Below are 19,622 nucleotides of genomic sequence, written 5' to 3' on the forward strand. Positions count from 1 at the left end.
ATAGGAGCTTAACCTTTTTTTTTAATTCCATCTAAATAATATACTGCAATGAGAAAAGAATAATGAAATAATTATGTGCTTAGCTGAAAATACAGAGCTAATCCTTATTTTCAAAACTTTTTTTTGAGTTCAAAACTTCAAATCCTTGTTTTTTTACATTAAATCCTTGTTTTATTGATTGTGAATTTTGCTATATTTAATATTGAATCAAATTACTTGGGAAAAAAGTCCTCTATTTTTAATTGATTCTACGGTAATCGGTATGAAACTGTAATCAAACCGGTAGTAAATTACAACCGGTTAAGGATGAACCAATCAATCAGGCAAGCCTTTGCTCTGGTTCATCGGTAGCGAATCCTATCACATGACAGACTCTCGATCTCCTTTGTGACGGCGGCAGCAGCAGCAACGACGAAGACACAAGTCTCTCTCTCCCTCAGTGATTATTAAGCCACAGATCCTAATTCTCGATTCTTCCTAAATCCTGAGGTTTTTGCTGGTAAAATCTCTCGATTCTGTTTTTTTTTATTTTATTTAATTTGCTTTGTTCCCTATTACGATTGTGGTTCAGCTTAGCAGTAATAAGAGATTGAATCTTATCTTCATTGTTGTAATAACTTTTATTAACATTCTAGATAGGAGCAAGTGATGGGGAAGAAAGCTAAGAAGAAAGCTCAAACTAAGGAGAATCTGAATCAGACCAAGAATCTCTCCGAACAGCCTGGTGAAGTAGCTGAGGAGGCAGTTAAGGAGAAGCAAGCTTGTGTGCATTTAGACAAGGGTCTAAATTTAGACAAAGTCTTGGAGAAGATCAAGTCTTCTCAGGTGATCAAGTGTCATGAATGCAAGGAAGGGGCGAAAGCAAAGGGTAGTAATAAGGGGAAACATAAAGCTATTTGGGTTTGTTTGGAATGTGGCTGTTATGTCTGTGGAGGTGTTGGCTTGCCAACTTTACCGCAGAGTCATGTCCTCAAGCATATCAGATCGACACGTCACCGTTTGGTGATTCAATGGGAGAATCCTCAGTTACGATGGTGCTTCCCCTGCAACTCGCTTCTCCCTAACGGTGAGAAGAAAGATGCGTTGTTGGAGGTTGTTAAACTGATGAAAGAACGGTCTTTAAACAGTTTAGCTCCTTCTTCGTCTGATGATGCTGAAGGAAGTGGAAGTATCACTAGTGACATCAAATTAGAAAGTGCTGCTGTAGAAGCAAGAGATGGTTATGTTGTGAGAGGTTTAGTTAACCTTGGGAACACGTGTTTCTTTAACTCTATAATGCAGAATCTTCTCTCTTTGGATCAGTTACGATGCCACTTCTTGAAGGATGATGTGTCTGGTGTTGGTCTGCCTCTTGCTTCTTCTTTAAGGAAACTATTCGCTGAGATGAAGCCAGAGGCGGGTTTAAAGAGTGTGGTAAACCCTAGAGCGTTTTTTGCGACGTTCTGCGCTAAGGCGCCGCAGTTTAGGGGATATGACCAGCATGATAGCCACGAGCTGCTGCGGTGTTTGCTGGATTTGTTGAGCACGGAAGAATCTGCCTGGAGGAAGAGGCGTGGTGGTGTTTGTGATGATGATGAGAAGGCTACTAGTGCTACTCTCGTGGAGTCTGTGTTTGGAGGCGAGACTTCGAGTATTGTTTCTTGTATTGAGTGTGGGCATTCCTCAAAAATCTATGAGCCGTTTTTGGATCTTTCTTTGCCTGTACCGTTTAAGAAAACTCCTCCTAAGAAGCAGCAAGCCCTTTCCCGAGCAAAGAAAGGTAAGCTTCCGCCAAAGAGAGTCTCTAAGAATGTGTCAAAGGTGAGTAAAGTTTCAAAAGTCGTCCTCCCAACTAAGGCTATGTCGGAACCGAGCTCTCCTGGAAAAGCTGTGGTTGCCACAGCTGATTCGGACAATGGTGCGGTCTCAGAGACTCCTTCGGTTATAACCCTTGACAATAAGGAGACATCAGAGAGTGTAGCTCAAAGTGATACTGTTTTTGATAGCTTCTGGTTGGACGTCATTGCACCAGAAACCTTTGGAGATGAGACAAATCTTGATATGGAAGATAGCGTTAGTGATAAAACCCCAACACCTGAGGCCAATACTTCAGTTTCATTGAGTGATCAGACTTCTGAAGGTAACGCAGAGAGACTGATACAAGATAGTGACGAGTTTGCAAAGGCAGATGAAAAAGATGTACAAGCGACGCAGTCTGATGAATGCACAGCTGCAAGCGCTATTTCTGCTGAGATCAATCAAGATAGTTGCATTGGTTTGGATCCTGGTTTAGGGGAAAGTTCTTCCTCGGTGAATCCTTGGGATGAGGAAGAGGTTCCGTTGATGGTTGCAGATTCGCAAGTCCTCTACATGCCATACAAAGAAAACATATCCTATAATGAGGGTGAGGCTTCTTCATCTTCATTTGTTAGTGGTGATCATCAAGAACCAGACAACAACGATTTTGTTGGTTTAGGCGGTTTATTCGATGAGCCTGAGGTTACCGAAGGGCCTGTTTTTGGACCTCCTTGCAAGCCTGAAGCTTCTTCGGGAGCTGTTGGTTTTACGGCGTTCAGCAGCGAGTCTGATCCTGAAGAAATCGATGATTCGGATTCACCGGTGTCTGTAGAGAGGTGTCTAGCTCATTTCACTAAGCCTGAGATTTTGTCTGACGACAATGCTTGGAATTGCGAGAATTGTTCAAAGAACCTGAAACTCCAACGGTTGAGGGAAAAACGTAAATCCACCAGCAACGGGTGGGTGAGTGAAAATGAAGATGGAGTTTCGGGAGAAACCGATGTGAAGCAAGATCCAAGTGATAGTGGAAGAGAAGCTATGAGTTCTAATGACAGTGAATCCGAAGGCGAAGAAGATTCAAAGAAAGTGATAATAGTGAAAAGAGATGCAACTAAAAGAGTACTTCTAAACAAAGTTCCACCTGTCTTAACCATTCATCTAAAGCGATTCAGCCAAGACCTGCGTGGTAGGCTAAGTAAGTTAAATGGTCATGTTGCTTTCAAAGAAGTCATCGATCTTCGACACTATATGGACACAAGGTAATCATCTCCTCTCTTCTACATGATCAGTTTTAAAATGTCTACACAATATGAAACTGCTTCTTTGTTTTTTGTTGGTTCGTTTAGGTGTAGTGGAGAAGACCCGCCGGTTTATAGATTGGCTGGATTGGTGGAGCATTCAGGGACAATGAGAGGAGGTCACTATGTGGCGTATGTTAGAGGAGGAGGAGGAGGTAAGAAAGTTAAAGAGAGTGGCGCCTCCTCCTCCTCAAGTGTGTGGTATCACGTAAGCGATGCACATGTCCGTCAGGTTTCTTTGGACAAGGTTCTGCATTCAGAAGCGTACATCTTGTTCTACGAACGGATCGTCTGAGATTACATTTTTGCAAAACATAGTTTTGATCTTTCCATTCACTACAGGTTGCGTTTTTGAGGATCACATTAGATCAAATACCATTAATTTTTGTTTTATTATTGTTATGTTTCAGAGTTACATATTGATGTATTATCAGATAATGTCTGGGATATATTTGAGGCTCTCAACTATTTTACATTTCAAGAGAATGTAATCAATGGTGAATCTGGCATTAGCCTGATCTCATACCAACAATAGGCATAGGTACATCTATACCGAAAAGTGAGATTTGGTTTTGTTTGGGTTTATTCACCTAAACAAATTCTATATGTTTAGAACTAAAAACCAAAACCGAAAAACTAAATGAGTATCCAAATCTCTATAAGATAGTTTTTATACTCTTTTTTTTTTTGCTCATCTTCAACTTTCATTATCCAACATCAAGTTTGTTACAAACGAATTAGACTTCAGGAAATTTAACCGCAAGACAATGGAGGCGATCTAGAAACACGTCTATGGATTCTACGCTACCTAATCAAACTCCATTGTACTCTTGTAACCACAATGAGAACAAATTTTCTCCACGACTCGAGCAAATCGTCTCTTGAACCACCTAAATTCTACCACTATAAAAACAAGATTACAAAACTATCTCTAAACCACCAAGATAAACAGCTAGAGTTGGAGACTCAAGTGAAGCTCGAAGCAGTTGATGCCTTAAGATTAAAAAAGCTATCTCTAAACCACCAAGATAAACAGCTAGTTCTTATACTTAGTTTGAAAAGCTAGCTAGTGAATATACAAATACAAAAATAAAATGTATATATATACACAAATACAGGTACAGGTAATATTAAAATAAATAATATCTAAACTTATAAGCCCAATTGATTGGACTTTAACCCCACTATAATTAGCTGAATCCAACATCGTGAAACAGTATCCGACCCGAAGTTATTATCTGTCTTAAAATTGTTTGATCCTTCGATTTATTTGTTTAGACAAAATGACCCCTTTACCCTTGACTTCGTTTATACTTTTTCTTCTTCTTCTTTTAGTCCTTCGTTTTCTCATTGTTTAGTCCTAATAGATCTCTACTTAGCTTCTCCGCGATACAAGCCCATTAAATTCACATCCAATCGGATCGAGGATTTAGGGTTCGCGAAAAAAATGGCGCAACAACAATCCTTGATCTACAGCTTCGTCGCTCGCGGCACGGTGATCCTCGCCGAGTTCACTGATTTCAAAGGCAACTTCACCTCCGTCGCTGCACAGTGCCTCCAGAAGCTCCCCTCTTCCAACAACAAGTTCACCTACACCTGCGACGGCCACACCTTCAACTACCTCGTCGAAGATGGATTCAGTAAGTCACTATGGTGCTTGCGTCGATTGGTTTCTATCGAATGCTCAGTTATTGATTGATTGATTCTATTAAGTATGATGAAGTGGTTTACACATTTAGATAATGGTTTAGTTAGAACCGGCTTGTACCGGAATAGTTTATAGTTATTGATTGATTCATTGTAACTGACACTATGTACAAGAACACCAACATTGATCTGACATTTATTTGCTTATAGCTACCACTTGATTTATCCTCAGCTACGTGAGGTTGATTTTGTTTTCTTGATGTTGGCAGCGTACTGTGTTGTTGCGGTTGATTCTGCGGGGAGGCAGATTCCTATGGCGTTTTTGGAGAGAGTGAAAGAGGATTTTAGCAAGAGATATGGTGGTGGGAAGGCTGCTACTGCTCAGGCTAACAGCTTCAATAAAGAGTTTGGGTGTGTATAATGTTGTTGATTCTCTCTTTTCTTTACTACTTGAACTGATTCTTTTTTTTTTTTGTTGGTTTTGAAGCTCTAAGCTGAAAGAGCACATGCAGTATTGTATGGATCATCCTGATGAGATTAGCAAGCTTGCTAAGGTTAAGGCTCAAGTCTCTGAAGTTAAGGGTGTTATGATGGAGAACATCGAGAAGGTTTGAATCTGAACCCTTTTGCGTTTCCAAAAGACTAAGTTAGTTTTGGTATCTATTGCAATCACATCTTGAAGGAAATGTTCATTTTGGTTACCAATGTAACTCATGTTTTTGCTGTAAAACGAGTAAAAATATGAAACTCAATTCATATGCAGGTTCTTGACCGTGGTGAGAAAATTGAGCTTCTGGTGGACAAAACCGAGAACCTTCGCTCTCAGGTTAGACTCTCGTGCAGTTATCTACAAATATGAAGCTGGTTCACCAATATTTTCGTATCTCATGTTTGGTTAAACTATAAAATGCTCTAGGCACAAGACTTCAGAACAACGGGGACACAGATGAGAAGAAAGATGTGGCTTCAGAACATGAAGATTAAACTCATAGTTCTCGCCATCATCGTCGCACTGATTCTCATAATCGTGCTCTCAGTTTGCCATGGCTTCAAGTGTTAAAGAGCCCCATAAAAGTTTAAAAAACTCTCTTGAAATCTTTTTCTCACTCGGTCTTCGTAATCTATATATAATAGCAAACCATTTTTATTAATCTGATGATGTCTTCATTTTTTATAAGGAAAAAAAAAAGCAAAATCTAACGGTGATATTTGTTCCTAAAATATAATCTAATGGTAAATTTTGTTTAAGAACAAAAACATGACGTCTAGATTCAGTTTAGAAATCGACGTTTTCATTTCACCAAATCATACATGTGCAAAGTGCCTCTTAAAAACTGTATAATTTGTTCGTACCCCTACCAGTAGCGGATCTAGACATAACTTTAGCCGGGGGCACACTGCTATAAATAACAAAAACAACCTTGAATTGGGGGCATTTTTTATGCTTATTTGGTAAACTACAAACAAGGAGTCAACTTCAAGATTCATCTTCAGCAACATTTCGATAGTTTTATTAGTCAAAGTAATGCATAATGCATTTTGGAGTTTCAACGAATAAAAAGCAAAAATAATATGATATGTTCATTTAACTATAAGTTAAAACTAATTAAAACAAATATATCTATAATTAAATAAAAATTAATAAAATATATTATTTTAATATTCGGTGTGATGAATAGTGTTACACCAAATTTGGTAGAACACTATTCACACTACACCAAATTTAGTCGGATAGTGGCACTTTTTGTTATTCATTAGAGATGAAATTACACTAAATTTGGTGTTTTGGTGTCTCATTAGAACGGACTTATAACATAACTAAAGATGGTTTTAATTAAAATCGAGCAAAAACAACTAATATGATTTGTAGATTGTAATTTAGTAGAAATATCTGATATTATCTTAATTACTTTTGAAATTTATGTTGCTATTAGATTTTATATTGTTTTCACTAAACAAAAAATAATGAGAAAAGGAAAAAGTTAATATGGTATAACATATTCTCATTTATAAAGGGAATTCGGCCAAAAAAAACCTCAACTTTACACGAATTGCCAAAACAAACATGAACTTTGGGGCTGGCCAAAAAAACACCAAACTTACTAACATGTTTACTTTTATTTGGTACATATTAAATATAAAAAATTCTCTAAAAACTTAATAAGATCTTTAAAATTCCAAAAAAATTAAAAAATAAAGAAGATTTTTATAAAATTAATTTAGAAATTAAAATTAAAATAAAATTTTATTTTTCTTTTTAAAAAATAAAAACTCTTCCAAAATTTTCTAAAAACTTAAAAAGATCTTTAAAATTCCAAAAAATTGAAAAAATAAATAAATTTTTATAAAATTAATTTTGAAATTAAAATAGAAAATAAAATTTTATTTTTTCTTTTCAAAAAAATAAAAAATCTTCCAAAATTTTCAATTTTTTAATATATTTGCTAAAAGTTGAAATTAATTATACACACATAAAAAGTTGATAATTCTAACTTTAATTTTTTGCATTTTATTATAATTTTAAAAAATTTGGATTTTTTTTTAAAATGAAAATTTTGGAATTTTTTTTTATTTTTTTAAGAAAAACAAATATTTAATTTTAATTCAAAATTAATTTTATGAAATTTTTGGATCATTTTTTTATTTTTTTAAAGAAAAATATTTTTTTATTTTTTTTAAAGAAAAATAAAATTTTATTTTCAATTTTAATTTCAAAATTTATGTTATAAAAAATTTCTTTATTTTTTCAATTTTTTGGAATTTAAAGTTCGTTTTAATTTTTTAGAAAATTTTGGAAGAATTTTTATTTTTTAAAAAGAAAAAAATTATTTTCAATTTTAATTTCAAAATTAATTTTATAAAAATCTTCTTTATTTTTTTAATTTTTTTGGAATTTTAAAAAACTTATTAAGTTTTTAGAGAATTTTTTATATTTAATATGTACCAAATAAAAGTAAACATGTTACTAAGTACATTAAAAGTGCTAGTAGCCCAGTGGTAAAATACCTTCTTATTTGACCAACCAACCTGGGTTCGAATCCAGGGGTTTACATATTTTTAATTTCAAATCGTGTAAAACGACGTCGTTTCATCTCATTTGAAAACGACGTCGTTTCACTTAACGTCAATAATAAACGACGTCAAATATTTCTGTTAAATTTGTTGACGGCGTGCTAAATTGGCAAGTCAGCGAAAACATTGTTAATTAATTCTAAAGTCAATGAAAGTTTGGTGTTTTTTTGGCGAGCCCCAAAATTCATGTTTGTTTTGGCAATTCGTGTAAAGTTGAGGTTTTTTTTGGCCGAATTCTCCATTTATAAATTATAACTTCCAGTTATTTGAAAATATTATAGAATTTTCAAAAAAAATTAGAATTATTGAAAAGAATATTAACATCACTTTTAACCGATTGTTGCTAATGTGGAGTCAGAAAAAAAAATTACGGGATAGTTACAGATAAATAAAAATTTGATTTACATTCAGTTTTCAACAAAAAGAATGCTTGAAACAAAATTAACATACTGAGACTAAATGGGAGATCTTAAAAATTTAGTCAATCAATTCAATAATTTAAGAAACCACTGTAATTTTAGATAAAAATTTGTAATTATTTAAATATATAATTGCATTGTTTAGATAAATATTTCCAATCGTGTAAATACTCCATCATTGCAAGATTTGATGATCAGCCATTGTAATATCTGGTGATCAATCATTTCCCAATTTACCATTGCAATCTTTTAAATTTAACTATTAAAATTTTGTGTATAAAAGAGCTGTGGACACTGACAAAATCAAGGACACAATAAAAAGAAAGTGAAAAATAGTGAGAGTTTCATTACTTCAAATAATAATCAAATATATTTAGAATACATAAAAACTGGAAATTTTATTTGTATTTATTTTATACAGCCTTATTATAAAAAAAAAAAAGAGGAAATTTTTGTTGTCTCATTTTCCAAAGAGATTTTGTAAAACCTCAAATTGACAAATGTTAAAATATAAAATTTAATCATTATCTATATTCATACTTTATAACAATTTGACTATAATTAAATTAACATGTTTACCCTTATGTTAGCCAATTATGTAAAGAGAAAAAGACTAGGATAGCACCAAACCAAGTTTTTGTTCCTAAAGTAGCACTCAAGGCTCAAAGTCACAAAAATAGGTTTCATTAAAGAGGTAAATATACACTTATACCCCTTGGGTTAATTAATCCAAACCTTAGGGTTTAGAGTTAAGGAGTGTGGTTTTGGAATTAGGGTTTAAAATTTTATAAAAAATAAATACTAAAATAAAAAATAAAATTAAAAACAGTTTCAAAAAGTATTTTTAAATTATAAAAAGAAAATTTGAAAAAAAAAATAAAAAAAAATTCGAAAAAAAATAAAAAATTATAAAAATTTCGAATCTGAAAACATATAATCTGAAACTATAAAAAAAATTTATTTTTTCATTTTTTTTATTTTTATTTTATTTATTTTTGTTTGTTTATTTAATTTTAAACCAAGGGTATTAGGGATATTTTACCCTTTAATGAATGTCATTTTTGTGACTTTCTACCTCTAGTGCTATTTTTGAGACATAAACTTCAAAAGGTGCTATTATTGACAATTGCCCTTATGTAAACTCTGAATGTTAATTAGTTCTATTAGATGACTTAAACATTATGAGAATGATTTTATTGTTGATGGTATAATTCATAGTTCATTTAGAAATGTATGTATACATTTATCAGAAATAGATAAAAAGTGGTAGTATGAGTGACATTTGTTTATGTATTCTATAATACATTAATTTTAGCCTGGATTTCAGAGATACATTCTAAAGTGAAATTGTGCAATTTTTGTATATCATCATGTTTTAAACTATATTTAAAAGTTAATGTTATTTCCTCGCGGGGGTCTAAATCCTAGTCATTCTAATGTTAAACCGCTTGAATTGGTTTTGTATAGATAGAGACATATATGTATGCTTCTTCATTTGCTATATTGCTTGCAACTGATGATGTTGATCCTTTGCGAACCAGTATTGCCAAGAGATGGATATTGACCAAGGTCATAAAAAGTCCAGTGCTATATGAAAATTAGTAGTCGACTTCAGCTTCTTTGGAGAAGTAGCACAGTTCTTTTTTGTCTATCTTCCGAGTTTCGAACTTTCAAAGACCGACCGATACAGGCTTTAGGGAAATTTATTGACAAAAATATAATTCATTTTAATTGGATAATCGGTTGATTGAGTTTGAACTAGTTCTTGGATTGTTGAAATGGATGTATATAGAACTATTTGAATATGTAAAATTAGGTGTTTTATTCACACATACGATCATCTTACAGTTACTTATCAATACATGAACTATAAATAATTTTTTTTATCAATTTATGAACTGTCATTACATGTGTTTAGTTGATTACTGGAAAAATAGTTACAAATATTTCTAATTCTTATACAAAAGAAAAGCAAACATAAAGTTTGGGTTACAACACTTATTTGTCTTTTTATTCTATACAAACATCTGGAGCAAAAAAAAACAAAATAATTACACAAAAAGTATCAAACTTGAATTGCTAGTCATCATATAAGACTTCTAACTATACAAAAAAGTATCCAACAAAACCAAGAGATAGATCATAGAACCACACACACAAAATGAACTTTTTCATATTTGAAAGATTGATTAAAAAAACTTAGTGATCATAAATGTTAAATCAAATAAAACATAATATCTCTACTGATCATAAGACACATGGTTTTGAAAATTGGACCGGACAGTCGAACCGATCCAACTGTGACTCGCTGAAGAAGCCAAGTCCGTTTCGGTTTAAAAACCGGATTTGAGAAAACCCGGTAAAACCGGCAAAACCCCGGTAAAACTGGTGATCCGGATCAATTTTAAAATCCGGTTCTAAAAAAATTAATTAAGGACTATTAGAAAATTTGTTAGGTTACCAAACAAGTTGTATATAATATCATGCTTATCTTTTTGTTAGAAGCGATGCATTTGTATTAATTAAGGACTATTAGAAAAGTAGATTTAATAAATATTACAGGAGAATCAAGTTTATAGTTATGAATAGATTTTATAAATCTGTTGGGTAATGAATGGGTTGGGGAAACATATTGCATTTGATGGCATGTCGCATGTGAGTGTGGGGTTTTGCTTATTTTGACTATCTTTTTTTTGAACTAATTCTTATTTTAACTATCTAAATGAAAATTTCAGTATTATTGGCCATCAGAAAGGCAAAGATTATAGGGAAAATTGTTTTTTTTAGAGAAAAAAATGATAACTATGTCCATTTAGACTAATATTTATTTTGTGTCATTTTTGCCCATAACACCTTTTAATATTTTTGAAAATAAATTCAATAAGTAGTTTTACAAACCAAAAAAAAAATTGGAAAAATAGTAACTTTTGATAAAATACAAATATGAACTTAGTGGTATTTTTTTCAGTTCTAAAAATGTTTAAATCATAAATTTCAGATTATGTTCTAAATAAAGTAGAAATTGCATTTTACGAAGTAGAAAACAAAATCCACTTTTTTCATTGAATCTACAATGTTTAGAATACGTGATCTACGTAAATAAGAGTATTCTAAAAATATTTAGAATACACATTCCGTGCTTAACCTACCGATTTAAAATCTTTAGAAATCAAAATCTACACATTAATATAAATCTACAACACATAGAAACCGACTTCTACAGATTCACTGTAAATCTAAAACATATAGAAATCAAAATCTACATATTACTATAATTCTAAAAACTTGTAGAAATCGATTTCTACAGATTAGATGTATTCTACGGATAAGAAATCAGTTTCTAAAAATATGGAAACAAAATATTTGAGAATATTCGCTTTCATATTTTTTTAAAAATCGATTTTTTTTATAAAAAAACAAAAAAACGAAAAAATAAAAAAATTACAACTTTAAGGGCATTATTGCCATTTTAAAAATAATTAGCTTAATGGAACATAAAGTATATGAGATTAGTCTAAAGAGACATAGTTATCATTTTTTTGCTCTAAAAAAACAATTTTCCCAAGATTATAAGGGTTGACATTTGTTTCTTGTTTTTTTTTTTTTGAACGACTTGTTTTTTATTTCTATATATGTTTATTCGTACGTTATCAAGCCCATATTTAGTTTTTCTGCCCATTTTCTTCCATGTAACACAATTATCTAATCATTTTATGTGTGCCATGTGACATTATGATTGGTATTTCTTATACTCTCACAAAATATATTTTTGCAAAAAGGGTTATCAAGAAATTCACGATATTCTCCAGAATATCTAAATAGCTATATCATGTACAATAAGTATTGATTTCCATTTTGGCCATTATTTTGACTAGGATAGTCATTTGTATGTATTTTTGTATAAAACGTAATTTATATTCATACCGAAAAAATGTTATTTATATGTAAGCTAAAACTTGAAACATATTCCCGTTCGATAATATTGTGACGTTTTGGGAGTGTCGGTGATCCGGCTCATATATACTATATATAGTAAGGTTATTAGCTAACGACAAATATAAATAATTCGAACTACCCACTATATATTTTGTAGATACCTGGAATGGCGTCTCGGCGTGATTTTATCGACTGTATACCTTTCAACTGGTTAAGGTAGAAACACTATATGGTAAAACATTTGCCGTTAAAATGGGTAATGACAGCAATTACTTACATCACTGGATAATGGTTTCTCGCTGTTTTTCACTTAAGTAGGTGAGTAAAAGGAAAACCAAAATGGCAAAATAGATTTAAGAAAAAGAGAGAACAAAGATAAGTGAAACACGAGTGATTGGGAACCAATTTGACCCGCAAGTTTTGGCGTAACCAAACAACTCGCACCAACAAGATTTTATCTTTATCTTGGTTTTTTGCACTTTTACAAAAGTAATATGAGCAATGAAAGTGTAACAACAAAAGTTTTAATAATTACCAGTTATCACCAATCCAACCTCTCCCATGATGAACACACATGGTACACATCATATATGTATATATAAGAATTTACATTAGATAATTAAAATTATATTAAATTGCTGTGAAAAAAAAAATGAAGGACGTTATTATTGTTAGGATGTAACTATTCCGCAGTTTATAAAACTCCATTTAGACTGTACCGCATTAATTATCCGTTTTACAGACATTGCTTATTCGGTTATTAGTATTCGAAGCCTCAATTTAAAAATTATTCTTTTCTAAATTAAACATTAGTCTGCACCATTTATTTTAGGAAAATAACACTTATCATGCATACCGTATTAAACATTAGTCTGCACAATTTTTCTGTTTATAACTTTATACTCCCTCCGTTTTTTAATATAAGTCGTTGTAGAGAAATTTTTTTGTTCCAAATTATAGGTCGTTTTCGGTTTTCTATGTAAAATTTATTAGTAATTAATGTTGTATGACCAATGGTAATATATCTTTTATTTTTCTATTGGTTGAATTGTGGTTAGGTAAATAATTAATGATGTTTTTGTTTAGAAAATATAAGAAATTAATGGTTTTCTTAATCTACGTGCATAACTGCAAAACGACTTATATAAAAAAACGGAGGGAGTATTATCAAAACCTCGATTACCAATGAAACTATAAATTTTTCAATATTTTTTTTTCCTTCTTGACTATAAATTCTTCAATAGTTTTTTTTCTTCTTCTTCTTGTTTTTTTCTAACTAAGCCGTGATTAACGCCTTCCAATATCAATGGATGTATTGTATACTTTTACTGAGAATAAATTTTTTTTAAACGATACTCTTAATTACTCTAATATCCGCTAATTCAGCAGTGAACTATAACAACTGGTTTTCCGTGTACGGAATCTCTCTCTCTCTCTCTCTCTCTCTCTCTCTTAGATGACGTGTCAATTCAAGTCGACAAGTTAGAAACATTATCAGGAGGTGAACAAAAAAAAAGTTAGAAGCATATTATCTATTTTCTGCCGCTGTCACATTCACTAACTGTTTAATGCGAAAGAGAAAGCATCATTTCTAAACCAATTATTAACTTCTTCTTCTTATTTTTCCTTCGGTCATTCAGTTCTTCATTGGTCAATAACTATTCGATTATCATCTTATTTTTATCACACAATTTTTATAAAATGTGGCCATTTTTGTAAACTTATAACTACACTAATAAGCTAACTAGCTACTCGAGTACATTATATATAATCTTCACTAATTTAGTATCATTACTAAAACGGATTTGTATTTATTAGGTCAAAACAGAAATATATGAAGTTTTTACCTCTTTGATAATGATGTTCTAGAGAGTTAAGCGATTACCGAAATAGATAATGAGAAGGGGTTTAGAAGTCTAGAAAATCAAAATTCTATGTTTTTAGAGAATTTCAATTTTATCACAAATTTGATATCACTTTTCAAATTTACTCTTAAATGATAACTAAATATCTTAGGTTTGTGATGAAAAATACTATAACCCTTCTAAACCATTTATAAAATTTTAAGAATAATTTATAAAGCATTTATAAAAGTTTATAAAAACTGACTCCCTAAATATTAAACCCTAAACTATAATCACTAAACCATAACTTAAACTTAAATGCTATATTATTTTTGATTGATTATATATTTGAAAGGCGATAGCCAATTTAAGAAATTTCAAACACTTACTTGTGTTTTCTAATTTATTTTTCATTATTATAGTGTAGGAAAAATCCATATAATCATCGTGGAATATCAAATACAGAAAGAAAAACATGAAGAACTATGAGGTTTTTTAGACAAAACATCATTGATTATTTTCCTTGTTTAAAAAGAACACTACGATAGCAAAATCGTATGTTGTTTGAAAACTAAATTAAATACATGAAAGGAAAAATAAAATAATTAGTTTGCAAAAATTATAAGAAGTGTTCCAGCGTGCGAGGTCTGTGAATCACATTCACACGCTTGAGCAGTTAGTGGCGGTTAGAACGGTAAATAAAGAGATGGAGTTAAGTTAACAACTAATCACGCTGAAAAGGCAAGACACAGAATCAAACTGTACTACTCCATTTCGTATCGTATAGATACATTAACGACCGTCTTAACGTCTCTTTTTCGTGTCTGTTTTTTTTTCCTCTCGTTTTTTTCTTTTTTCACCTCTCTATATTCTATAAGAAGGCCAATATATCTCCAAGCTCGTACATTCACTGTCTTTGAACTCTCACTCCTCTGCTCTAATTCTCTCGAACCATAATAAACACTCTGCTCAGCTTCTGCCTCAATGGTGGTTCTTCCGACATGGATTTTAGCTATGATATGTCTACTCTTCTTCGTGGGAGCAATGGACAACAGTACACACGACAAGATCTCATCTCTATCCAGGTCATTATCTTTACACCTCTCTGTTTTTCGATACAGAGAAGATGATTTATTTTCTTTTATATCAGTAATACGTTTACATTATTTTCATTTTTCTCGAACTACATTTTCCTCAGATTCCAAAGGAAAATTCCCAAAATATAGTTATAAAATCATTCATGTTTGACTGTTCTAATTCTTTTTCACCGACAAGATTAGCAGCAGGAGAAAATAGTTTTTTCTCTTGGCCTTTTCGATCTCTACTACAGTACTCCATCCCTCTATTCTTTAATTGAAATTATATAGGCCGTTAATTTTTTGTGTTGTGATCCAGATCCAAAGATCTAGACCGTACATTCGGCTTTTATAATTTGCATAGATACACTCATGAGTCAACGCAATTGTGTAGTTATACTTGCCTCTGTTTAGATTTACTGGTGTGACCTTAAGACAATGTGCTACGTCGTAGTGTCGGAATTGTTTGATAGGGTCATTTTTGTCATTTAATAATTATGTCAGAAGACAACCTTTTTCTAAAGCCATTTTCTGTGTATCTTTTTATTTTTCCTAAAATAGAAAAACTGTATAATATAATGAAAATTACTCTACTGCATGCATCTGTATTTCTTTTAAAGAAAATTACTTTTGAAATAAAGGTTAATTTACTTTAGAATAAAAAATAAAAATGAATTGAAATACATTTGTTTGTGAATGATGTAAAGATGAGTTAAAGATTGTCTAACGTATCGTGATAGCGAATTTCATTGAGCGGTCTGTGTGCATTCTCGAATGTATTATAAAATTTAAAAGCATTACAATAATGTAATCATTAATTTCCTAGATTCTCAGTTTTATATATCTAAATTTGTTGCAATGTGATCTCCAATTTTTATAGATCGGTCGAAATCGAATGGAACAAGCATGCAGTGACGAATCCGGATGAAGTAGCTGACGAAGTTATCGCCTTGGCTGAAATGTAAGTACGAATGTCATTTGATTTCTATATTTTCTAGTATTTGTTATGGTCTAAAAAAGTTATCATTCATTTACAATTATTGTGCTATTGTGGCTTTTGTTTCATTCTAAATGTTGCATCAAGATCTAGACTACAAAAGCTGTTAAATTTACTTCTTCTCTAACCAACTTAATCCATTTTTGTTACTATATTTATATCTCATCTAAAAATCCCCATGTTCACACTATTAATTATTCTTGCTACTAGTGAGATCCAGTCCCGTGACCATCTGCCATTAATTATTTCTGTCTGAATCATCTCTTAAGTAAGATATCTATTTAAGAAAATTAATGAAACGAGATATTTATTGTGATTTTCCTTTCCATTTTAAAATCTTTCTCTGACAAAAGTATACATTTTTATATCACCTACTACATGTTGCATGCATTTATATGTTATAAGGTAACTTCATTATATTATTTTCAATATAGTATCTTATCACACTTCTAATACTATCTATAAATTCTCAAGTTTTTTCCTATTTCGTTCTCAAATCTCAATCGTTGTTGAGCTACTAATTTTAGCAGACAGTTTTCACCGCAAACACGACATGCACTAATGTCTAATACAATGCAGATCCATGTCCAACGCATTATTGCATTTGCATAGTATATCATGTCCTCCCCCAAATTAAATTATCTTTCACATCACCAACCATACGTATACGGCTCAGTACACACTGCGAATTCGTTAAAAATTTATATCAAAATACGTACAATAGAAAGTAATTTTTGAAATATTAATATTCCTTTTTAAATACATAGTGTATTTATTCTATAAAGAGGTGCCAAAAATATATTTTTAAAAAATAATTTTGGATAGTTCCCATGTGGTCGTAACAGTACAATTTAACGGTTCTCTATAACGCCGTTTGCTTCAAGAAACTTAGCCAGAAAACCTAATCCCACCGACACACGTCTATGAAAAAAAAGTCTACTATACATTGCGTATTTATCATCAATCATGTTATGTGCACATGTTCTGGTGTGATTTTAATTTTTTTAAATTATTTATATTAAGTTTGCGGGGAAGAAAAATAAAATGAAACCACTATGTCCGAGCAACATAACCTCGTTATGGTCAAGAAAAATAAAATGAAACCAGTCTAAACCGGTTATGATTCTACAGGAGTGTAAGAAACCATACCGAGAGGAGGAAGCTAGGTTACTTTACTTGCGGAACAGGCAACCCAATCGACGATTGCTGGCGATGCGATCGCAACTGGCACAAGAACCGCAAACGCCTAGCGGACTGTGGTATCGGATTTGGAAGAAACGCGATTGGCGGTCGCGACGGGCGTTTCTACGTAGTCACTGACCCAAGAGACGACAACCCGGTTAACCCTAGACCGGGAACATTACGTCACGCCGTGACCCAAGACCGACCACTATGGATCGTCTTTAAACGTGACATGGTGATTCAGTTAAAACAAGAGCTAATCGTTAACAGCTTCAAAACGATCGACGGACGCGGCGCAAACGTTCACATCGCTAACGGCGGTTGCATCACGATTCAGTACGTGACGAACGTCATCGTGCATGGATTGCATATTCATGATTGTAGACCGACGGGTAACGCTATGGTTAGAAGCTCAGAGACGCACTTTGGGTGGAGAACGATGGCTGATGGTGATGCCATTTCCATCTTTGGTTCGAGTCATGTTTGGATTGATCACAACTCGTTGTCTCATTGCGCTGATGGGCTTGTGGATGCTATCATGGGCTCCACCGCGATTACGATCTCTAACAACCACATGACTCACCACAACGAGGTTATGTTGCTCGGACATAGTGATTCTTACACGAGGGACAAGGCTATGCAAGTTACCATTGCTTATAACCATTTTGGAGTCGGACTTATTCAAAGAATGCCAAGGTATATAACTATATATATAAAGACAGAACAAGAACAGAGTATGCTCTGTTTACTCTGTTTCTGTGATTTGTTTTCTTACCAATGTGACTAACTGTTCATGCAGGTGTCGGCATGGGTACTTCCATGTCGTGAACAACGACTATACTCACTGGGAAATGTATGCGATCGGTGGAAGTGCAAACCCAACAATCAACAGTCAAGGAAACCGCTACGCCGCCCCGAAAAATCCTTTTGCTAAAGAGGTACCTATTAGGACATTGTTCCACATCGAAAGTTAGAATGAGATCTTAAACAATTATTACTAATTTATTTATCTTTGGTTAGAAGTTCATATAATTTAATAGTAATAACTAATCAAAATCAATAAATTCGAAGAGTGATTTTGTGATAGTTATGATGTTAAATATTTTTGATAGGTAACGAAGAGAGTGAACACACCTACGGGTCATTGGAAAGGATGGAACTGGAGAACCGAAGGAGATTTGCTTCAGAACGGAGCTTACTTCACTGCTTCAGGAGTCGCTGCATCTGGTAGCTACGCACGTGCCTCTAGCCTCGCCGCTAAATCTTCTTCATTGGTCGATACAATTACTTCTGACGCCGGAGCTCTACCATGTCGCCGAGGACGTCAATGTACCTCATAGTTGTTTTTAACCTCCTACCGACACCATAACCACCAAAATTCATAACCATTTTCTATTATATTTAGACAAAAGTGTACATTCTCACACATTTGTCAATTAAAAGCCTATTGCCTCTTCTTTTTTTCGTCTGTGTTTGTGTCAATTTTTCTCAACCTCGGGTTTTCTTGCTTCAACCGCAAGTTAACACAAGAAAAGGAAATAAAAAAACTTTTCATGTAAAAGAGAAACTCCCGAAGTGTTGTTGGTTCTGTCTGATCAACTCGTATACCCAGAAAAAAAAAACAAGAATGTTAATGTCTTGTTTTTTCTTTTGTGTGTTCTTCTGGTTTATAATTAAATATAATGTCTAATGATTTGTGAATCTTTCTACTTGTGTTTGTAATAGAGTGTCTAATAAAGTGTAATATAGTGTCTAATAAAGCTATAATAGCTTTGATAGCTTTATTTTCTTTTAAGTGGTTGTAACTTGTCATGATTATACTTTTTAGCTAAGCAAGCAACCAATATAGTAATTGGTAGTTTATAAAAAACTTTGTATTAGTATTGTTATCTAATTTAACATTAGAAAAAGTTTGTTTGCGACATATTCGAATATTTATCACCCGCAAGTGCTTCTCTATTTAGATTTCCTACCACGTAAACTTTAGAAAAAATATTATCAAGTTTCTAATGCAACTAGACATCATAAAAACAAATTAGCAAAAAACAGTAAATATCTATTATGTGTAAATATTACCTTTAAAATGCCAAATTTTTATTAATAATCGACAAAGTGGCTAAGTTTATTAATAAGTGACAAAGTGATCAAGTGGTTAAGGGAAATGTTAATGTCTTGTTTTTTCTTTTGTGTGTTCTTCTGGTTTATAATTAAACATAGTGTCTAATGATTTGTGAATCTTTCTACTTGTCTTTGTAATAGCTTTGATAGATTTTATATGGCTGGATTTGATAGCTTTATTTTCCTAAATGGTTTTAACTTGTCATGATTATACTTTTTAGCTAAACAAGCAACCAATAGTGTTATCTGATTTTTAA

General features: G+C 32.3%; 3 protein-coding genes across 3 annotated transcripts; all 3 read left to right on the forward strand.

Annotated features, from left to right (window-relative positions):
* Nucleotides 1-57: 57 nt before the first annotated feature.
* LOC103843633 (ubiquitin carboxyl-terminal hydrolase 2) lies at nucleotides 58-3,586 on the forward strand. The gene is made up of 3 exons (XM_009120372.3): nucleotides 58-499; nucleotides 636-3,035; nucleotides 3,123-3,586. Exons 2-3 carry the CDS (start codon nucleotides 649-651, stop codon nucleotides 3,367-3,369), a joined length of 2,634 nt encoding a protein of 877 aa, XP_009118620.1. The 5' UTR covers nucleotides 58-499; nucleotides 636-648; the 3' UTR covers nucleotides 3,370-3,586.
* An 830-nt stretch (nucleotides 3,587-4,416) lies between these two features.
* LOC103843634 (vesicle-associated membrane protein 721) lies at nucleotides 4,417-5,927 on the forward strand. The gene is made up of 5 exons (XM_009120373.3): nucleotides 4,417-4,714; nucleotides 4,991-5,132; nucleotides 5,209-5,329; nucleotides 5,485-5,547; nucleotides 5,638-5,927. Exons 1-5 carry the CDS (start codon nucleotides 4,522-4,524, stop codon nucleotides 5,779-5,781), a joined length of 663 nt encoding a protein of 220 aa, XP_009118621.1. The 5' UTR covers nucleotides 4,417-4,521; the 3' UTR covers nucleotides 5,782-5,927.
* An 8,415-nt stretch (nucleotides 5,928-14,342) lies between these two features.
* Nucleotides 14,343-18,950, forward strand: LOC103843635 (probable pectate lyase 1). The gene is made up of 5 exons (XM_009120375.3): nucleotides 14,343-15,077; nucleotides 15,949-16,029; nucleotides 17,197-17,943; nucleotides 18,047-18,185; nucleotides 18,360-18,950. The coding sequence occupies exons 1-5, from the start codon at nucleotides 14,977-14,979 to the stop codon at nucleotides 18,585-18,587; spliced, it is 1,296 nt and encodes a 431-aa protein (XP_009118623.2). The 5' UTR covers nucleotides 14,343-14,976; the 3' UTR covers nucleotides 18,588-18,950.
* The last annotated feature ends 672 nt before the right edge of the window (nucleotides 18,951-19,622 follow it).

This window comes from Brassica rapa, chromosome A09, assembly GCF_000309985.2.
Source record: "Brassica rapa cultivar Chiifu-401-42 chromosome A09, CAAS_Brap_v3.01, whole genome shotgun sequence".
NCBI lineage: Eukaryota > Viridiplantae > Streptophyta > Magnoliopsida > Brassicales > Brassicaceae > Brassica > Brassica rapa.